The sequence below is a fragment of the Abramis brama genome (assembly GCF_963993115.1).
Source record: "Abramis brama genome assembly, chromosome: 15".
Lineage (NCBI taxonomy): Eukaryota > Metazoa > Chordata > Actinopteri > Cypriniformes > Leuciscidae > Abramis > Abramis brama.
Genome location: NC_139977.1, coordinates 24,870,883 through 24,892,588, shown reverse-complemented (window position 1 = coordinate 24,892,588; position 21,706 = coordinate 24,870,883). Strand labels below are relative to the sequence as shown.

Sequence of the window (21,706 nt, the reverse complement as noted above, 5' to 3'; positions counted from 1 at the left end):
GGTAAATCAAATGTAGGCTAATATACTGTCAATTACTAAGCTCAGATTCATCTTACCAGTTAAAATTTATACTGTGCTTTTGTAATTATTTATTTTTAATTTTGTGATTTTAACTTCTGCTTTACAAAGCTTTTTTTTAGATTGTGTTCTAATGTTCTTCTAATAATCATAAACATGTACTACAGTTGGCAGACAAAACCAGAGAGAAATGTATTCATAAATCTTTAAAACAATCTAATTAAATCTTGGGCACAAAACATCCAGCCAGTAAAAAAAGAAAACCTGTAGTATATTGTATTGTATTTAGGCCTATATATATATATATATATATATATATATATATATATATATATATATATATATATATATATATATATATATATATATATATATATATATATATATATATATATATATAGACCTATATATATATAGACCTATATATATATATATGTAGGTCTATATTGTCTAATTTATCATTGTAGCCTTATTTAAGTTGATTTTCTGTATACTGTGTATTTATTTTTGGACTAATAGTGGTTAATAAAGTCCAATAATGGTATGAGAGAGTGTCAGTGGTAATATCATTGTGTTCTTGTCGGTCAGTATTAGAGGATCTGTGTAACAGCTGAGGCTTAGCCTGACAGTTAGCCTGCCCTGGACCAGGCTAGTTTCCCAGCATAAGTTGCCAGGATAACTGAGTTTGAACTATTTTAAGTTTGCTTTATGAAACAGAATCCACCGACAATAAGTCTGACTAACCAAAATAAGCCTGGCTTGTATTCTAATCTTGTTTTATGGAACAACCCTCTGGCATCTCTCGAGAGACTCCCCTACTAGTTCGATGTTAATGATATGCTAAAGCCCGCCGGCACGTTAACGTGATTGGTTACAAGATAGTTTGTGACGTCAGAAACACCAGTCTTTTTTTTTTTTTTACTCCGCAATGGTGTTGACCATGTTGCACATGGTTTGTCTTAAAGCACATTAAAAACACCACATAGACATATTAATAACATTAAAAACTTGATTTTCACCACAGGGGGACTTTAAGAACTCCCTGTGATTTTTAGGCCACATAAAAGTAATAATTATTACAAAGTTTATGTTTTGGGCCAATAAGATTTTTTTTTGCATTGTGAGAATTTTAATGACAATTACAGAAATTTCCCCTATAATCCTTATCACTGCAAAGCAAAAAAATAGTCTCATTACTGTAATGCAAATAAAGAAATACATAAATATTATATGTTATTTAAATTGTAGTTTGCACTTTAAGTATTTATACATTACGTGACCTGGGCATGTTTTTGTGAGAATCACCCACAAAAAAATTCAGTCTCAGCACATCATTTAATGTCACTAAACCTAAATGCCACTAAAGCAAGTTATTTACAGCATTAAAATAAGTAAAGAGTTCACTGTAATGAGTATGAATAACAATCCACAACCCAGTTAATGACACAGCAAGCTTGTAAAACAACCCAGTGAACATCCTACCATAGATAACGGTGGATTTTCTCTCCTCCCAATCAGAGTCACGTCGAGCTGACCTCTTCATAGTCATGCGTGTTTGTTAACCTTGTGCAGCTTTATGAATTTTCACGATCCAATTTCTCCGCCGTAATGTAGCTTATCCACAAAGCGTGATCCTCATAATTGTGCTGACTGAATAGTGAGACATAGTCAGGACTTTTCAGTTGTGGAATGCGGAAAGGCGGTTTCCTGTCCCTTTAGTTAAAAGCCTTTATCGGCAAGTCAGAGGGCCTCAATCACCAGCTTACATTTCATTGGATCAATTACAACCAGAATCTTTAGTAATCAGGAAGAGAATAATCAAGTTTATAAAGCTGAATTTAATCAACAATCAAAAGGCTTCCTGCTTTGCATCGCAAAACTCATTTGTGGGCTTTAAAGTGTAACTCCGAAGATAGAAACATGAATTATCGGCTTTCGCGAAAACTGTAATGGGATGAATAGAAGGGATTGTTAGTTTCAGATTCACATACTTTGTTATTTTTGCATAAGAGTGACAGAGATGTTTATATTTCATTAGTAGTAAATTTATTGAAAAAGAAAAACACAACCAGTAAGATTGTGCATCATGTTTCACTGTCCAGAAATATGTTACAGTTTTCTTTTCATCCCCGCTCATTTTGCAACGTTTTGTATCTATATGTCTTGATTTGCACAAAGGACATGACTACACTACCAACATTTAAAAGACTGTAATAGTTTCACCATCAACATGAACTTATGGAACAAAATTGATACAGGCTAAATATGTCAAACTACAGTTAGAAAAAACAGGTCAATTTAAAAATACAAATGAAAAAGGAAAAAAAAAATTAAACACTTGCTTCTTCATCGTAATTTACAACTTGTATTCACTTAGTGAGTAATAAAAAAATAAACATAACAAAAAACTTTTTCAGCACCATTTGCGTTTTCCCACACCTGACCGCATTAAATTCCACCAGAGCGAAACGTTCCAGTCCTATTCCTAAAGCACGTGTTCCTCAAAAGCATGCTAATAGGTTCTGTCATTGTGACTGAAAGTACGTACAGAAATGTTCAAAATATTTTACAGTTTTCGTTTGCATTGATTGGGGGTGCATGTAATATGCATTTAACAACAGCTGTGTCTATCCAGGCCTGTAACATGCAGGATATAACCCATAGGGCTTGTTTCTAGACACAGATTAAGCTTCGTCCAGGATTATTTTGCACTTCCAGTGGCGATTAGCCATTAAAACGCAGTTTTACTCAAGAACTGGGCTTTTACCGGGAGAAAGAGGCCCGTTTAGAGGCCTTTTCATGATTTCTGTAGCACTGACATGACGTCCTGCGTCTGTAAACCAATCAGAAGAGGACACGCACGACGGGTGCTAACGTCCAATGACTGCTAGCCTATAGCTCATCTCAAGTTAATACAGTCCACTGAAGGACACGGAAACGACTGTTCTGAGAAAAAAAAAAAAGTCACAAGGTTGGTCTTTAAATGTCATCACAATTCTCTGCATATTCTTTGAATGTACAAAAACAAAAAGTAATGTAAAACAAACATGGGTAAAGTGTTAAATGATCATTTCAAATTCATTAGGGAATCAATCACTCAGTTTTCGTTCACCTTGACTCCAAAAGTAAAACCGAAGAATAAAGTTCATAAAAATGTGTACGATAAGTTCGAGTCGGGCAGGAAAACACATTGTGACGTCTGAATTGTGCGACAAGAATAAGGTAGTATTCAACTGTAATGTCCCTTACAGTCTCTTAAATAGCTCAAACAGCCTTATTCTCGAGAGAAAAACAAACAAACAAAAAAAATCCACTTTTTTACGATGTTGAACAGGATGGATGTATCATGGTCCAAAGGGGCGGGCTGCCAATAAAAAAACCCATACAAAATGTGTGTAATAAACACCTGAAACACCAGTCCAACTGTACACCTCTCACCTTCAAGACTTAAACCCCTAAACCGTGTCAACCAATCAGGCTCTCAGACCACCAGAGCGAAACGTGGCACTGTGGGTGTAGCATCAAATGGCCCGGGTTGGTACCCGGAGCTGATTAGAGATGGCAGAGGTGTGCCCGTGCTGGTGATGGGACATGGCAGGCTGGTAGAAGGTGGAGAACCAGATGCTCTATGCTAGAAACTTGGTTGTCGGAGGGCTTAGCTGGGGCTGGCCGAGCTGGTATCGGGCAGGGCGCTGGGCTGCTGGTCTCCCGGCGTACTGTCTGCCTGTGTCTGGCCGATGACGGCTGCCGAGTGCTTGCACTTAGATGAGCCACACTGGCAGCTGAACAGCTTCCCCTTTACGTCCCAGAAGTGATCGCCGTAATCAAACCTGAGGAGGGGAGAGAAATCAAAAACTATGTATTCTAATAAGCATAAATTACTTTAATGAAGAGCATGATGGGAAACTATCCCTATTAGCAAGTAAATGGATAATGATGTGAATCAGACCCAAGTTCGTCTCCGGCACTGATGTTCTTGCAGGCGAAGAACGCGATGTGAGGAAATCTGAGGTCCTGGTGAGAGGTGAACACTCGACAGGGGAACAGATTCGGCTCACAGTGATGGTTTATGAAGCGGCTGATGTTGCCGTAGAAACGTGCGTCAACGCAGTACATATCACCCACCTGCAACAGCAATGGCAGAAAATAAATTGAGAAGATGCTTGTTGTAGAGTGATGTCAGAGTAAAGAGAATGGGATATGAGATTTATTCAGCAGGGCTCAATAAAGATGGGCTGTCTTTATTTTTTAAGTTTTAAAGAAAAAATTTGAGAAAATATTTTAGATTTTAGAATTTTGGATCAGTTAGTAAGATTTTTGAAAATGTTTTAAATGTCTCTTATCTATGGAAGCTTGTTTCCACCACTGAATAAAAAAGAAAAAAAATCATTTCAACTTTTTATTTCACAATTCTAACTTCTTTTCACAGAACTGAGTGATATAAACTCGCAATTGCGTGTTATGAAGTTTATATCACTCAGTTCTGAGAATAAAGTCAGTTTTTTTCCTTAGAACGGGACTTTATATCTCACAGTTCTGAGGAAAAAAAAGTCAGAATTGCAAGATGTAAAGTCGCAATTGTAAGAAAAAGTCAGAATTATGAGATTTTTTTATTCCGTGGTGGAAAAATGGCTACTTATCCTCACCAAGGGTGCATTTATTTGATTAAATACACAGTACTATTATGAAATATTACAATTTAGAATAACTTTTCTATTTTAATACATTTGAAATTTATTCCTTTGATTGCAAAGCTCAATTTTCAGTATAATTACTCCAGTCTTCAGCGTCACATGATCCTTCAGAAATCATTCTAATATTGCTGATTTAGTGCTCAAGAAACATTCATTATTATTATTATCAGTGTGAAAACAGTTGTGCTGAAAACAGTTGTGTTTGCTGAAAGTTCAAACGAACAGCATTTATTTTTATCGGTCACTTTTAATCAATTTAATGCATCTTTATCGAATAAAAATATTAATTTCTTTAAAAAAAAAAAAGTGTACTGACCCAAAAATTCTGAACAGTAGTGTTTTATATGTGTATACAGGTATAATACAGGTATATATAATATTTCTCAGAATAATTAATTTATATCAGTTTTACTCTAATTGCCACATAAACAAAATTGTGATTGCTGGTTAGATTCTTCCTGTCTAAGTGTACGGTTCTTGGCCAGAATAAGCTGCCATGCAGTTTAGATTTTATGCCAACAAACCAACATCTAGCAATGCAAGACGGCCTAAAATACAAGAGTATCATTGTATAGCCAAATAAAACATTCCTCTGAACTGACAGGGGTTAGCTAAATGAATTATGCAAAATTTGCTTGAGGGAGTGCAGATAACCCACAATTGAAGGGAGCAGACAGGAAAGGTAATGTGATTTTATAGGAGAGTCCTAGGACAATGATACCTTGCTATCCAGACTGAAAAGATAGGAGTCATTCTCTCTGACATCTGCTTCGGCGTCAGAGATGATTTCACCCACATATCTGTTAGAAGGAAATGAAACATTAGGGTGCAAACACACTATACACACAGTCATATCCATTCTGACACACCTAAACAAACATCTGCACAGCCACACACACAGTTGGACCTAAACTCATTCACAGAAAGATATAACACAGGCCCTCAATGACCTTTAGAAATATAATAATTTTTTTTTTTTTAAACTCACTCGCAAACAAACGTTCCTTGCGGGATATCCTGTAATGTCTTGACACCCCATCCCATCATCTGCGTCCTGAACAACTGCAGTCTTATCCTAAGAAATCATTTAAGAAGAAACCACTTAATTCAGATCATGTACTACAGATCGAACAACAAGTATATGTGAATACTAAATAGTTGGTCAGGGTGATTAATCGACTGATGTGTCACTGATGTTTAAATTATTTTGTATGGTTTTTGGAGTGCAAAATCATCCAGAATGTAAGTGGATGTGAGGTACCTCAGTCCATTCTGTACCACACGGTTTTTGCAGGTTCTCCAGCAAGAGCAGGCATGGTTGCACTCAAATATAAGAGGCGGTTCCTCATTGCAGAACTCGGGGAGCAGACGACTCTCCTGATATCACAAACACAAAGCATTCAAACTCTCACACTAAAAAACTAAAAATTAACTCAGTTTTTAGATTCTCCTGAACAAAATGTCAGTGGTGCTTGGCCGCACAAAGCTTGCCACCATCATGCTAGGTTATTGTGAATGGTTTTCAGGGCATTTTGCGTAGATAAAGATAAAAAAAAAATCATAAAGTAGTTTAATACAATTAACTAATTCTAAGTTTGAGCATTAGTAACTGATGTATAATTTAGCACCACTAATAACTATGACTAGACCATCGCACACTGTCTTGTACTTAATTAGTTCCACCTCTAGGTGGAGATATGTGCTAAGTCAAATGACATTAACAGAAGTTTAGCTTGTAATTCATGTAGCCCAAATTACCCAGATATTCACAATTTACAGATATAACATCACAATAACAAACAGCTTCGTTTTTAGGTTTGATGGATGGAGTGCTTAGAAATAAACTTACTTTATCATACCAGCAGCGCAGGCTGAGTTGGCCACACATGCAGCCAGCTGAGGAGCAATCGTCTTTACAGACACAGTACTGTGAAGTCAAATAACACCATTATATTGTTTTTTCCTTCGATCAGAGGTTTATTACACATTCAGCACTCTGTCTTGCACCTGACAAATCATATTTGTCAGGTACATTGCAAAGATGATTATCATCTTTAACACTGCAGAGATTAGAAAAGTGTAACAATAAAAATGACATTTCAGCTGGTTTACCTGTAAGTGAGTGATATTTTTGTCAATGTTCATTGGGGACGTCACACAGCTATCAGGGACATATTTGTAGTTGTCAGGACAGGGTTCACTGTCCACTGCGTTCACACACGGGACGGGGACTTTCTCGTAGCCTCTGGCGATGTCCCTAAACGCAATTACACTGTCATTAATAGGCTAGTTTAGGTTGTAATTCTGGTATTGATAAACTTGTCAATACTGTGAGCTGGAGGACATTAGCTGCGTTTACATGGACACTTATAATCGGACTGACGGCTCAATCGGACTAAAAAACCTTCATGTAAACACCTTAATCGATCGGATTGAGCTCGATCCGAATGAAATTTCGATCGGATTGAAAGGGGTGGTCTATCCCTTTTGTAATCCGATCGAGAGAACATGTAAACACTTGATCGGATTGAAAACCGAAACTGAAAGGACTGCGCATGTGCGATGACGTTAAATAGCGTAATGACGTATGACGCGCGGAACGAGCTGTTCTTCCTGTTGAATGAAGTGTCATATTAATAAGTTTATAGGGAGGGGCATTTTTGCTGCGTGATCAATAAGCAGCACGGCAAAACGGTTAATATGCTCTAAATTATGACCAGAGACGAATTAATATTACGTCTGCTGTTTAAAACAAATAAAGAACCAATAGAGGATAATATTTATGCACGAAAAGCGGGAAACTCTGTATATTTGTGCAGTGTGCGCATGTCAGAACATCAGATCCGATTTGAAACTTGTGACATATAAACGCGCACATCAACCCGATTACTTTATTTATCATTCATGTAAACACCTTGTTCGGATTCATCAATCGGATTGATTTAATTCCGATTGTGTCCATGTCAACGCAGCTAGTGAGATTAAGTGGATCTACCTGTTGAGAAGCTTCTCTGCAGGGGCAGCCAAGTTGCTGTTAGCTTCTCTTTGCTTTTTGCTGGCTTGAAGGGCGCTCCAAACCTTCGAGCTTTGGCTACAGCACTCCATGGGCGTCTCTCCCTCTTTGTTCTTAAGCCTTACATCAGCACCCTGTGACAGAAACAAGCTACAGGAGGCACAAAAGAGGCAAACTTAAAGGTTAGGACAGACTCACCAAACAAAAATGAAAAATATTTAGTATGAATTTATTCATTTCTTTTTATTATTATTATTATTATTATTTAGTAATACGATAAGAGAGAGATGTCATTACAATTACAACATAAAAAGTAGGCTAATAATACTTTTGATACATTATTACGTCTATTACTACTATTACTTACTTTCCAAAAAAAAGAAAAATATTTTTATGTTAGACAAATTGCAAATTTTCATTGTGTGTGTAAATGTTTTATTTTGATTCAGAGATGCAATTGAAGCACAAAAAAAAAAAAAAACTTACATTATGTAAAAATGTATGTGTAATCCATCTGTTCCTGTGGCAATAATACATTCAGGGCTCTAACCACTCACTGTAACTAACTGCCAACGGATCAATACTAATATTTGTCCAGGAAATGATGAGAGAAAGCCTTTATTGCTACTGTCCAGCTCCAATAAGTCTACAATGACATTGATCCAGTCTCCAAAAAAAAAAAGCAGCTTTAAGCCGATTAAAATCTACACAAGCACCAGATTAAGGCTGCAGTACATCAGATATGGATGTAATCCTGCAGTAACGTTATCTTGTAGGAGGGTGGCTCAGATGTCCCTAAATTGTAAATAAGCCTAGCTCACTACAAACCTGTGAGATTGAAAGGAAGTTTAATCAATCAATCCATAATCAGTCTGGATCGATAACACCTAGGCCCCTGTTTACACCTGGTATTAAGATGCGTTTTGGTTGATCGGATCACAATAGACGAGGCAGACACATACCCATTTACACCTGGTGTTTTAATCCATCTCTTTTGTTCACTTTCAACCACTTCTGTCCTGATTTCTTTGAGGGGAGGGTCTATGGGCTGGTAAATGTATGGGTGTCTTCAGATCTTTTAATCTAAAAAACCTTCGCAATTTACATATGTACACGCACGAAGACAATGGAAACATGCGGAGAGCAGCAGCTTTCCTTTATGCTCTGATAGCAACAAGACCACACCGAACACTGTGAGTGCATGTTAGAAATCAGGAATGGTAAGAGAACACTGTGCTTGGTACGTTTTTCATCTTCAAACCAAACTTGAGTCTTTAGCCAACAAAGTTTAAAACCCATCTGGCAAGCACGCTTCCCATAGTGTTTACACATCAAGTCAGTAGGCGAAGAGTATGTCGTCTTTTGTGTCCGTTCGAACGCATTCAACCACATGAGCGTCTACACTACGAAAGCAATCCGGTCGAATGCGTTTTCGACTACCTCTGGAAGTGGTCGAAAGTGGACAAGCTCAAAACGTTTTAGACCCCTTTTTCACCTGTATTTTGCGTCGTCCATTTGTGATCCGTTCGACCAAAACGCTTTCTTAATACCAGGTGTAAAAAAAGGCCCTAGTGGAGATTTACTCACTTTACACAGTCGATCCGATTCTCCCGTGATGCTATGTGCAGTGGTGAGTCTCCGTGGATGTTGACGGCGTTGAGATCACACTTGGCATCCAGCAGGATCTCTGCTATCTCCAGACAGCCAGAGAATGCCGCCCAGTGCAGACAGATATTTTCCTCCTAGAATCACGGTTGACGTTGCAACAAAAATAACACTTAGTCATCTAAATGTATAAAAGAACTGAAAATATGACAAAGTAAACTACAAAAATAATGTAAAACGGCAGATTAAGCTGCAATTTTGCTACATTAAATTTAGGTTTCCAGATACAAAACACGGCGCACCATACCTTGTCTCGGATGTTGATATCAGCCCCTTTGGAGAGCAAGAGTTTTACTTGGTCTACATGTTTGTACTCTGTGGCCCAAATCATGGCTGTCCAACCTCCATCATCCTGGGACAGGAAATGCAACTTCGTTAGAAATCTAAACCTTTTGAAGGCTTCCAAGCAGAAACATGTTGGTATATTTGGATATACAATAAAGTTCCCTTCACCACAAGTGCTACTGGATCATTGACTCCAATGTCTTCCATCATCCACAACAATATTCAAACTAAAGCACCATTTATTTTAAGGAATAATGATAAGGATTTTCAAAAAGATTTCCAAGATCTGGATTTTCATATTTGTTTTACTCAATTTCTTTGCGATGAATTACTTTAGAGCTTGGCATAACTGGAAAAATGCATATTCATTATTAAAAAAATACTATTGTGTTTAAAAATTTTATTTGTATTTTTATTAGTTCTAGAAACCACACTTTCAAAATTAATTTAACTTTAAATCATTTTGAAATACCATTTAAATGACCAGGCCCCTTAGTTGAGAACTACTGGTATAAAGCCCTTGCTTAAAGATTGCTTTAAGATAAAAACAAAATGCTTCAAGATTCAGACAAAACCTTTTAGATGGAGAAGCTAAAAGTTCTTTGTTATGGTTATTAAATGTACAATTTTACAAATTTAATGCACATAGCAACACCATATATTTACCATGCTGTTTAGAGGAATTTTTTGCATTTTCCAAAATGTCCAAAAAACCTAATGTTTATCTTTAACAGCACATAAATAGATCTGTAGCAAATTTGGTTAAAAATGCCTTTCGAATTCCAGTGTCATTCAAATAACTTATGAAAAAGTTTCTCTTTGAGAAACTCATTACGAGGATGGAGGGAAAAACAGATGTGTTGAAAAGTTTTCACTAGGATGGAGGAGTATTGGTGCATTTGTCTTCTGAAATTCCTCAGATATGTTTGGCAGATTCTAATGACTCAAATGGTGGAAATCTCCCAAAACACCCTTTCACACTCCCAAAACATTTTTACAAATGTTAAATGCAACAGAAGGTCCAGTACCTGGCAGTTAATATTTATAAGGCCTGTAGACAGCAGATGTTGTACAATGGCAAAATGGCCAGCCTTAGCAGCAAGATGGAGACATGTTGAACCTTCAACATCCTTAAAAGAAAAGGAAACAGGATGTGATCAGTGTTCAAACAGAGTGAATGTTCCTCCAAAAGCATTTGATTACAGAATGTTGTACTAAACAGACTGGCTTATCAATCCTCTCCCTTGTGGCTGCTGACCTTTTGAGAGACGATGGCTCCAGCCCGCAGAATATAGCGTACTGTGTCAAGATGGTTGTTCTCACAGGCCTCCATCAGGGGCGTCCGCTGGTCCTCGTCACACATGTCAAGGTTTGCACCAGCCTGAGAAATAAGATCACGATTTTCATGACAATGTCAAAGTCATTGGGTTCGTGACATCTTGATAAGCCACATTTGTATATGCAAATGAGATCCGACAACTACTAGAGGAAGAAGATTTCTCTCTTGTGTTTCATAGAAGAAAGTCATCCAGGTTTAGAACAACATGAGGGTGAGTAAATGTTGACTTTTTATGTTTGGGTAAGTTAATACTAGTTCACTAGCATTCACCCTCACCTGCACCAGCATGTGGCAGACTTCCTGATGACCTGCTTCAGCTGCTACATGGAGCGGTGTGCGTTTGTTCTGGCTCTCCATTTTAAAGTTAGGGTCGATCCCATCCACTGAGAACGAGAAAAGAAGGTTTCCAGCACAAAGCAGACAACCATGAATAAAATAAAACAAACAACTTTTCTAATCACTCTTACCCAACATCAGTATGACCTTCTGCAGTTCTCCTTGTTTGGCAGAAATGTACAGCTGTTTTGGGTGGAACCGAAGCTTCTTGGGTCTTGGAGAACAAGAAATGGTGGGAATGAATCAGTGCAAGGCATACAGGAGTTCATAATGATTAAACCCTATTTTAGAATAGAAAGTGTGGCTCAAGGTCATAATAGTTGGTTTTCTTACTTCTCTGCATCTAGAGCCAGCAGGACACTTTCCAAAGTTTCTTTAGGTGGTCCTAGTGGAGGTCCGGTTGTAGATCCTGATCCTATAGACCCAGCTTTGGAGCCCACAGGGGACACAGATGTGTCCTGTGATTCTGGATGTTTGGGTAAAGTGCTGTCTGCTTTGCCCTCTCCAAGAACAGAGAGCCGAGTAGACCTTTGATGACCAACAAATCAATTTAAGTGCAAAAGTTGGAGAAACAAACATCCTACAAGGATATCCTAGGATGCTGATCCAGCAACATGTCCTACCTAGGTTCATTTAACAAACAAGAATATTGCTAACCGCACTGAATTCAGCCCAGAATAAAAAAAAAGTCAGCCAAAATTATTTTAGAAACTGCATGGTGCAAAAATTGTTTGATACTTAGGTTTATATCATTAAGCAGCTGGCACATACCCTCCAGTGGTGGTGTCCGCTTTGCCCTCTGAGGTGCTGGGCGTACAGAGGCCATGGTTGAGAGGCACAGTTGACGTTGTATCGGCCTTGGCAATGGTGACTTCTTTCACCTTGCTGACCTCCTCTCCACAGTGAGGACAAAAGCTCTGACCGTTGAGCTCCGAGGCACAGCCTCGATGAAACCGGTGGGAGATGTTCACCTCTGGCTGACACTCCATGAAGGTGCCCTACACAATGGCCACATGAAATAACTTTGAGTGGTTTGCTAAAATGTAACTGAAGTAAAAACTCTGGAGCTTTTCAGACACATGCACTTCAAGAATTTCTTGGCTATTGGCTTGTCATGCTGTCATTGAAACCCAATCAAAACCTAAAACGTTCTCTCTAAAAGCCAAAGACTCACGGCTCTGCAAAAGAAGCCACAGCCTGGGCAGCACTGATGTTTGACCATGCCTGTGCGATGGTCCTCACACAGAACCAGCAGTTGGACAGAGTTTGAAGGCCTCATCATCTCGTGCTTCAGCACTGCACTCTGACAACGGCTCAGCTATCCCCAGAACAACAGGGAACCAATTAGAATAGAGTTCAGAACCTCAGCTTTTAAAAAGAGTTTAAAAAAAAAAAAAAAAAAAAACTGTATTGTAACATAAAACAGAATGTTACCAAAAAAAATGAAGATACCAAGTATTCAGCAGTAAGATGAATCCTAGGACCTTCTGTACTGAACTGAAGTAAATTATTCACCTCATCACATTTAGTCACAGATAGTCTATAGCAGGTGTTCTTAATTCTGGCCCTCAAGGTTTTTGCAGAGTTTAGCTCCAACCCTAACCAAACACCTTAACAAGCTAATCAAGGTCTTCAGAATTTACTTGAAAGTTACAGGCATGTGAGAACGATCAGAAAGTGGACCTCGAGAGCCAGACTTAAGAACCAGCATGTTAGCAAGACAATGCATTCCTGAAAAATGCAATCACTTCAACCAACATTGCTCTACATATTCACAAGGGCAACCATCTCACCTGGCCATCAATGCTCTCAGTTGCCATACACTTTCTGTCCGCGAGTGTGAGGATCTCTCTGCTCTTGGGAGTCTCCATACGACAGCTGCAAAGGGGAAGTTCTTGCACCATGTCAGCGTCTGTGCTCTCCACTGACCCTGAAACAGCTAAGAATCACCATCTTTAAGACTCAAATAATCATGAAAGTCCTGAAAAACCATCATTTTGCAAACAGATAGCAGGAAGCCAATGTTACTTCATACTCAGATCTATATCAATGATAAATATTGGATAGATAGACTGACCACCAGGTGGCACCACATCGGTTGAGACTTGATGACTCATTTTATCCAAGATGGAGGCCACCACAAAGGCTGACAATACTCATCCTCTGAACTTTACACAACTGCATCTTTCTCAAGATGCTGAGCTTGAAATCAATCAAATGGAAAAGTCTAAGATATAAAACTTAGAATATCTCCTTTTGCACTTCCTCATATAGTCAAAAGCAAACCATTGTTTTCATTTACAAGATCATTCAATGCTTTCCCAAGTTAAAGAGCAAAAATGTCATATGCCACAGCATTTTGCTTCACCTGAACTCTGAGATGTCAATAAGGCTTCCTGTGCTGCCAGGTTGAGGGAGTTCAGTGGGACTTCTTTATACTCTTTCCTGCGGACAGGAGGGGCTGATGGGGAACTCTGGCTCTCAGATTGAGACTGGAAATCCATTCCTGAAGTTATGATGGGACAGACATAGAGATTTGTAAATTACCTCATATTAACAGCTGATGTGTTGCCCATACAGCAGATATTTCAGGAAAACATGCATTTAATCACTTTATATACCAGAAAGTCCTTCTGTTTTTGCTTTCAGTTTCCTCTTGCGTTTCCTTGATGGTCGGAGCCAGGCGTGGTCTCCCTTGGCCTTCTTTTTCCATTTCTTTTTCAAACTGGACTCCGAACTCTGAGGAGAACAGAAGTAACTTACAGTCAACAAATTGAAACAGAGGCGCCTAAATTCAGATCTGTGAAATACTTTTGTATCAAAGTATTGCATCTAAATGACTTTTGGTTATACGGTTTCTTCTGATACTTGGTGAAATTAGAGAACGATAAGGAGCTCACCAAGTCTGATTCATCTCCTTCCTCTTCGCCATCCGGTGACTCCTCAGACTCCTGTTCTTCATCAAGAGGCTTATGAATGAAAAACAAATGAATAAGCATCCTCTAAGGGTACTGTAATGACTAGATAAGCCACTCTACTTTAAAATTTTAACTAAATGGCAAGATGGAGGAAAAGAATGGATGCCAGCATTTTTCCATTGGCTCATGAGTCCCTGCAACTTTGTTGATGAATTCCCACCTGAGAGATTGAAGCTATCCTGGGTCCCTCCTGAGAAGCTTTGGCTCCGTCCTCAGTGACCAGCTCCTCATCATCCTCTGTGTCTTCTCCTTCCTCTGACTCTTCTTCATCAGACTCATTCTCCATTCTCTCTCCATTCACATGTACAACCTCTTTTGGCTGCTGTGAAGCCAAGGGATAAAAAGACAGGCATTAACGTCAAGGTTCACATGTCTTGGCCTCAAGAAGTACAGGAAAAGTCAACCAATTGACAATGCAAAAATATTAAGAAATGATTAATAATGGTCAAGACTCAGACTAACAATCTAAGCAACTATTCAAATATTACTTTTATAACATAAAAGGTAATTATTCACTCTTTAGGTGTGAATCTGGTGGTTCAATCTCTGACCTGAGTGTTGGGTGGAGACTGGGACATGCGCTGAAACATCTCCAGAACTGTGCGTTGTTTCAAGACTTTATTTTTCTTCTTGGGCACAAGACTATATGTTCCCATTTTTCTTTTCTTCTTCCTTGACACGGCTGCTACTGAGGGAGAGACAGGTCTGGGTTCAACTGTCAATGCATAAAGAGAGAATTCTGGAATACAAGCCTGTTCAAGCACTTTATTCTCTGTAAAAGCAAAGTAATAATTTCCATGTAAAACTGTAAAATGCAGGTTGGATTATCTGCATTTCAATTTGAAAGCAAACTTTTGTGTTTGATTTCAAAGTTAAATATTAACATCTGGCTGTGCCTAAAATAAATAATATGTATACATCATACTTTATTTTCAATTCATTACTTAATTTAAATGTAATACATTTTTTTTTTTAAATGTAATAAAAAAAACTCAATCAGTATAAATAAAGTAATGATTTGCTAAAGAATACATCTATTTTTAAATAAATTAATATTAAATTATAACTATAGGTGAGCATTAATTGACAGCAAAGGTAATCATCTAAATGCCAATAACCAATAACTGGTTATATTAATATACTGATATATCGCCCTTCTCTAAATTCTACGACAGATGTGTGTATGTAAAGAAAACTAAAATGGAATGCCACATTAAAAAAAGCATTAGAGTGACCAGTTTTGTAACAAAGAAAGGTAATATGGTTTATAACCTGTTTGTGGCTTGGCTGGTGTGGTGTTTGGTACAGGTGTGGCATCAGTTTGGCTTTGAGGTAGCTGATTCTGGATTGGAGATGGCTGTGGCTGCACTGCCTCTGGTTTGCCCACAGTGTCATCTTTCACCACGACTGGCTCTTTATTTTCCCTATTCAAAAGCTGAAGGAGAAACAGAAATGTGATTATATGTATCCATGACCATGATTCATGAGCAGACCTAAAATAAAAATACCAAAACAATGTATTGTAGAATGTTCAGCTGTCATGAATAGTGCAGCTGATGTAGAAAAATATTTCATGGCGGTAAATCATCTATACCTTTAGTGTCTGGTTTGAGGCTGGCCTTGACATAGTTTTGCGTGCTCGATGTATCGTTGGTGGGGGTGTATTCGATACTCTGCCGTTTTTAGTCTCTGTTTCCGCTCGCCTCTCCATCGCGCTTAGTCCTAGGTTTGCGGCACTGTTTGAAGAACCCTGGTCTGGGGACCGCAACATAGAAGCTGAAGGTGATGAGCTTTTAGTCCCATGCCCCAGTGTGGAACCCCCTATGGGGGACCAGTTAGTCCTGTGTGGGGCTGACACTGTGTCTTCCTGCTGTTTGCTTAAAATATATCCATTACTGCCCACTTTAGAGCCATGGGGCGGCTCAGTCTCTGACAGTCCGTTCTCCATGGATGACGATCGGGCTGGTGATCCTTGTGTAGAAAGGTTCTGTTCAGTTCTCTTTGTGTCCGTGTTTTCATAGGTCCCATTCAGCTCAGTGGCCTCTCTGAGAGGTTCTGGTCGCCCGTTCGTGCGATTTTCATTTCCTCCTACAAGAAAAATAACAGAAAAAGATTAATTGATTTCACGATCTTAACAGTTACGGGATTGTTGTTCTGGGTTCAAATCAAGTTGGCACATGGAGTTAAAAAAATAAAGAAAAACTTGCGCTTTGAATAAAAGTTAGGCACTTACAATGGAAGTAAACAGTGCTAATAAAAAAGCATTTTTTTGTTAAAGCAAATTCATTCTTCTGAGGGGGGGTAGGTAGGACTTATTTTTTAGGTAGGACTTATGTTCTATGTGGATGAAGTTAACACATAATATTTGACACCAAAAAATATTGCACCTTTTTCGCAATAAATTTTTTAAATAACTCACTAAACACTAAGGAACGAGTCAAAATGTGTTAAGACATGCCTATCAAGAGTCAAACAAATCAATACATGTCTATCAGCATTATACCACAAATATTCAGATGTATTAAAACAAATTTTGTATTTACCATCCTCTTGATCACTGCGAGACTCTTTTGTCCCCTCAGACTTCATGGTTTCCCTCTTGCCCGAATTCCCATTGGCCAAACTGGAGGGCTGAAAACACACAGCTGAATTATTGGATTTCCATATGAAATGTTATGGGGAAAATTTTTTATGCAAACCAAATAATAGAATTTTAAAGAAAGGGGAGAGAGTGCACAAAGCCAATAAATTAAACTTCACAAATGTCCAAGCCAAGCTGATGGCAGGAATAACTGGTCTAAAACAATTAAAGAGGCATGAGTATAAAAGCAGATCAAATTAGAGTTTGGATTGAAATAGTTTCTAAAAATAGCAGATAATAATTATGGCCATTGGCAAAAAAAACACAAACACTGGCAAGGAAGAAAAAAGCATGGAGATATCCCTTGGGAATGTGAGAGGCTTATCCCACAGGTTCAGTCAAAACAACATCTGAATAACAAGGGCTTTGACTGGCTGGGCTTTGAGCTGTCAATCACTCCTGAGTCAAGGTAATATCTTCAAGAGACTCAACATCTCCCAATGCCATAAGCCACAACTGGTTTCAACAAACGCCTAAAGGTTCATCACACCTGAAAAGTCCATACAAGAATAAAATATACATATCTTTATTGAAAATGAACCAGTCATGTATAATAATTCAAACAGGAAGAACAAATACAGTGGATGCCGAGGCTCAGCGTGCTCTTGCTCCCTAATTGCCTCTTTTTTCGCTCTCTCATTTTTCATGTATTGGTTGAATTGTTCACTTTCATTCTTCGTAACTGGTCCACTGGAAGTAGACGGCTTGATCCGGAGACTGATAAAGCCCATGTGGACATCTCTCCTGCTACGATAAGTGAAGCAAAACAAACCACTGGCAACAAATACCTTTTTTAGCAAGGAGTATCTGATCTCCCTGCAAAAACAAAGACACATTTAAAAAAAAGAGCAGAGACTTCCAAGAAAGCCTTCTCTAATGATGCATGGAGAGTCCCAAAAACAGACCTCGATGGATATGACAAAAAATTAATCATCTGAAAAAATTTGCCCTTCTGCCAAACACAACATAATGCTGGTTCTCTCAGATATGCCACATCCCTGAATCTAACGAGATGACAAGAAAACGCAACTCAAGAAAGAGTTTCTAATGCCTAAAGGTCTCGTTCCTGAAGACAATGTACATCTACAGGACTCCCATCCAAGTCAAGCTCACTTTGGCCTGGGAAGTCACCTAAGATCATGCATAATCCTTTGAGCTACTACTCAATTTACTACCCCACATCCCAGGTAGCCAGAAGAAACCTGCAACAATGTCAGGTGATCACCTTCATCAAGGATTCCAGCTTCACCCAATTGGCTTGTCATTGAAAAAAAATGTTTAAAAAAAACTCAACAGGAAACAAACAGCAAGGAATGAGGTGATGAGATAGACTTGTTGAGTATATTTCTACGAGCCATGCAACTGAAGTGGTGCATAAAGTCTCACTCACATACCAGCCTCAAACTACTGGAGTGATTCTCTGCAGCCAGGCTCAAAAAGGAAGAGGTAGGTCACAGGGTGCAGTAATTACAAGCAAATCCAAGCTTTCTCCCACCGTTTGTCCCCTCCCCCACCCCAGCCTCGATCCCCAGACCTCATCTGATTGGCAGATGCACCGGCTGCCTTCCTTTGCGCAGCCATAAAATGTCTGCCGCTCGTTGGAGCTGCTCTTGCAACAAAGGAGGTCGTGTGGCTTTCTGTTCCTCTCTCTCACCACAAGGGGAGCCACTTCATAATAAAAGTCCCCCTTTTCCCTGACCAAACCAGGCAAGATCTGCCCCACTGACACTGCAAAGAACCCATCACACCTTATCAAATCAGACCAACAGATGGTGGTTAAACTCTGAGGTCTGCCACATTGAGACGCTCTGTCTCACCAGCATTCATACCTTGGAGATTACAAAACGCCTTTCATTTTGAGTGTACCCTTTTTTAAAAGCAACAAATTGTGTGCAAATCCTTGGTCTAGAGCTGTTTCCCAACCCTTTTTGTCTTCTGTGCCTCAACTGCCCCATCAAATACCCCTCCATCCACAGTAACAGCACATTTATTCATGAACGAAATCCAGATTATCAAGTCATTTGCAGACTTTGTTACATGGCAAGTAATTAGCACCAAAGCTCAATTTATATATCACAGTCATTAGTACAATCGTTAATGAGAAGAACAGTAAAGAAATCTGCTTCTGACTGAAGTCTTTATATATGACAGTCTACGAGTGTCTTAATTGTTTTGTTTAATAAGTAAAAACATATCAGAAGATAAATCATTTTCATTCAAATCAATTGACACTGACAGGACAGTCATGTTTCTATTTGAAATGATAATGCCTAATAGGTTTCATATAACAAAACCAAATCATGTCAGGTGCCCCCTTCTACCCCTGGTTGGGAATCATTGGTCTAGATTTCTTCAGAAATTAGTTTAGAGCATTATTTTCCTTATCTTGGAAAAACATTCTTGAGGCATAAAGAGAATAGCTGAAAAGACAATTTTCCTCCTAAAACATGACAGGGTCTCAGAAAAAGAAACAGTTGCATAAAATAATGCAAATTTTAGCTAAAGACCTTTAGTTACAAAGACAAGGGGTTTAAAATATCCAACAATTGCTACCAACATTAAGAGTTCATTACATATGGACTGACATAGTGTTGTCTAGTGATCAAAAAGGGTCGACTAATAACAACAGACTAGTCAATTAGCTAGGTTGACTAATCCAATTTTTTTTCTTTTTAGTTTTCATATTTAATTAGCATGCTTCAAACATACAGTTTGAAATGGTAAATCCCTCTCATAGTAGAGCAATTAATATGGCCACACACTCAATGGACCTCTGTAATTTTATGACTTAAACACTTTTTTTTTGTTAGACATTGAGAGAAATCTATTCAGTATACTTTCAAGACAGAGGACACAAGTCTGTGCACTAGCTTCAGATGTTAAATGGAACTTAAGAGAACACCAAGTTCCCTACTTCTACCAAAACTAAAACCAAAATTAACAACATTTTCCATTCAGAGTCTCCCAAAATCATGTCAAGGCCTTTTATGTTATCAATATATTGTAAACCATCACCTTGAGTATTAACTCCAGTGATCTTTTTGTCGCCAAGACACTTTCCAAACAGACCAGCTGAACCAGATCCCAGATATCAGCATCCACACTCCTCTTATTGAGAGAAAAGCATTTGACTGCGAATATCCAGTTGTTTCCCTTGATCTCCCCCTACAGGCTAAACAGGGGACATGCTCAGTAGAGGAAAGAGGAGGGAAGGGCCTCCTGCTCCTTTCCACCATGTTGTAAACACAGTGTTTACTGATACGACGAGCCAGGCAGGGAATGTTTTCCACTGGAAATGGGTACTGGATTGGGATTTGGGTGGATTGGGGATAGGAGACCAACATCTATCTACGCCGAACACCACATTTAGAGTTTATATCAAGAATTGAGAAGTAATTAAAAACTGAATCGATATCAAATAACTATTTTATACTGCTAAAAATTATACGCACACATATAAGACTATATTGGGGTTCGTAAAAAAAACACACAACCTGTCTGAACATTCTCTGGATATCACTCACTTAACTTCACAATGTCAGTTTTTTCTCATAAATAAATACCTGCTACAATACAGAAAAATAAATCAGCTTACGGTTTATCAAAAGCTAGTTGGGAAATATTTTCCCACTAATGACCTATTTCAGTGTCCATGGAGAGCGCCGCAAACACAGCATTTCTTTTCAACTCTCCAGCAATAGACAGATCTTTCAATTCCACATGTATATGATCAGCTTTTCTGGTATCTGCTAAGGATTTTAACCAGCTGCCCAGTGGGATTTTTAAGACTTGACTTGAATAATATAGACCTCTAATAGATTCAGAGGTAACGGGCCTCATGCCACACGGCAGTAGAGATTAAAGTGTAAACAACAAAACCCCCTAAGGTTTTTGCTGGCCTTACCTTCCTAATAGCTTCAACACACTGCAGCCGAGAACGCAATGTCTTAATGAGGACATATGAAATATGAGAGCCCTAAAAATGATTCACACCTTCATTTCAGTTTAATATCCAGTTACATGTGCAACCAAACGTCAGAGTCGAAGCCACAGTATGGTGTGTCAGCTACGGCTGTGACTCAAACATGAATGGCAATCAATGAAGAAACCAAAATATGAGCCAAGACACAGGATGTGACCAACAAATAAGGACTGAAACAAGTCTGATACATAAAAACTATAAAGGATTACGTCATACATCTCAAAATGAATCCAAAATGAATGCAGCACCAAACAAAATGAAAATCAACATGACATACCACTGTGTTTAGTCAGTTCACATTTGAAGACATAAAAAGACCAAGAAATAAGAAGGTCGGGCAAAAAACAACAGGCCTCATTCTTTGGGTCTTGCAGCAAAGACTAACCACTAAACGGTCATCAGTCTTGTCACAGAACCTGTTTCTTATTAAAATCTCTCTGCAACTGGGCCTATTTCAAATGCTTCTCTCAGGAAACATACAAAAAGCAGGTTTTCAGAAGTACTCTTAGTCTAGTCTCTTCACACTGGCAGGTCTGGGCCTGCAAACTTTGTTCTTCCTGAACAATGTGTCTATGTTCGAATACTAGCCTACTCTTACCATTTCTGCAGGATACAATATGCATTGCATACTGTGCACATTATGCATTAGCCTAAATACCCAGATTGCCTATCTGGCAAATTGTACAAATTATGAGTCAGAGCACACAATGAGAAATACTGTCTCCCACAATGCAATGCACCTACAATCGACTTGG

The 21,706-nt window shown here is 38.5% G+C and overlaps 1 protein-coding gene across 14 annotated transcripts in view; it reads right to left on the bottom strand.

Moving 5' to 3' along the window:
* Positions 1–2,041: 2,041 nt before the first annotated feature.
* The window catches only part of ehmt1b (euchromatic histone-lysine N-methyltransferase 1b), a 32,645-nt gene continuing 12,980 nt past the window's right edge, over positions 2,042–21,706 (bottom strand). For 4 of the 14 annotated variants that reach the window (XM_084137059.1, XM_084137060.1, XM_084137072.1 and 1 more), the window contains exons 2-27: positions 16,872–16,959; positions 15,923–16,416; positions 15,601–15,763; positions 14,880–15,043; positions 14,489–14,650; positions 14,251–14,319; positions 13,972–14,089; positions 13,719–13,856; positions 13,144–13,289; positions 12,525–12,668; positions 12,122–12,348; positions 11,684–11,878; positions 11,482–11,564; positions 11,291–11,397; positions 10,934–11,056; positions 10,704–10,805; positions 9,638–9,742; positions 9,313–9,467; positions 7,708–7,875; positions 6,825–6,969; positions 6,562–6,639; positions 5,974–6,089; positions 5,701–5,787; positions 5,434–5,512; positions 3,968–4,143; positions 2,042–3,848 (exon numbers count right to left, since the gene is read on the bottom strand). In XM_084137059.1, the coding sequence (XP_083993185.1) occupies positions 3,674–3,848; positions 3,968–4,143; positions 5,434–5,512; positions 5,701–5,787; positions 5,974–6,089; positions 6,562–6,639; positions 6,825–6,969; positions 7,708–7,875; positions 9,313–9,467; positions 9,638–9,742; positions 10,704–10,805; positions 10,934–11,056; positions 11,291–11,397; positions 11,482–11,564; positions 11,684–11,878; positions 12,122–12,348; positions 12,525–12,668; positions 13,144–13,289; positions 13,719–13,856; positions 13,972–14,089; positions 14,251–14,319; positions 14,489–14,650; positions 14,880–15,043; positions 15,601–15,763; positions 15,923–16,416; positions 16,872–16,959 (3,807 nt within the window). In that variant the 3' untranslated portion in view covers positions 2,042–3,673. Of the gene's footprint in view, positions 3,849–3,967; positions 4,144–5,433; positions 5,513–5,700; positions 5,788–5,973; positions 6,090–6,561; positions 6,640–6,824; positions 6,970–7,707; positions 7,876–9,312; positions 9,468–9,637; positions 9,743–10,703; positions 10,806–10,933; positions 11,057–11,290; positions 11,398–11,481; positions 11,565–11,683; positions 11,879–12,121; positions 12,349–12,524; positions 12,669–13,143; positions 13,290–13,718; positions 13,857–13,971; positions 14,090–14,250; positions 14,320–14,488; positions 14,651–14,879; positions 15,044–15,600; positions 15,764–15,922; positions 16,417–16,871; positions 16,960–18,194; positions 18,993–21,706 lie in introns of those variants that run through there. The other 10 variants (XM_084137067.1, XM_084137062.1, XM_084137061.1 and 7 more) reach the window with 8 other exon arrangements.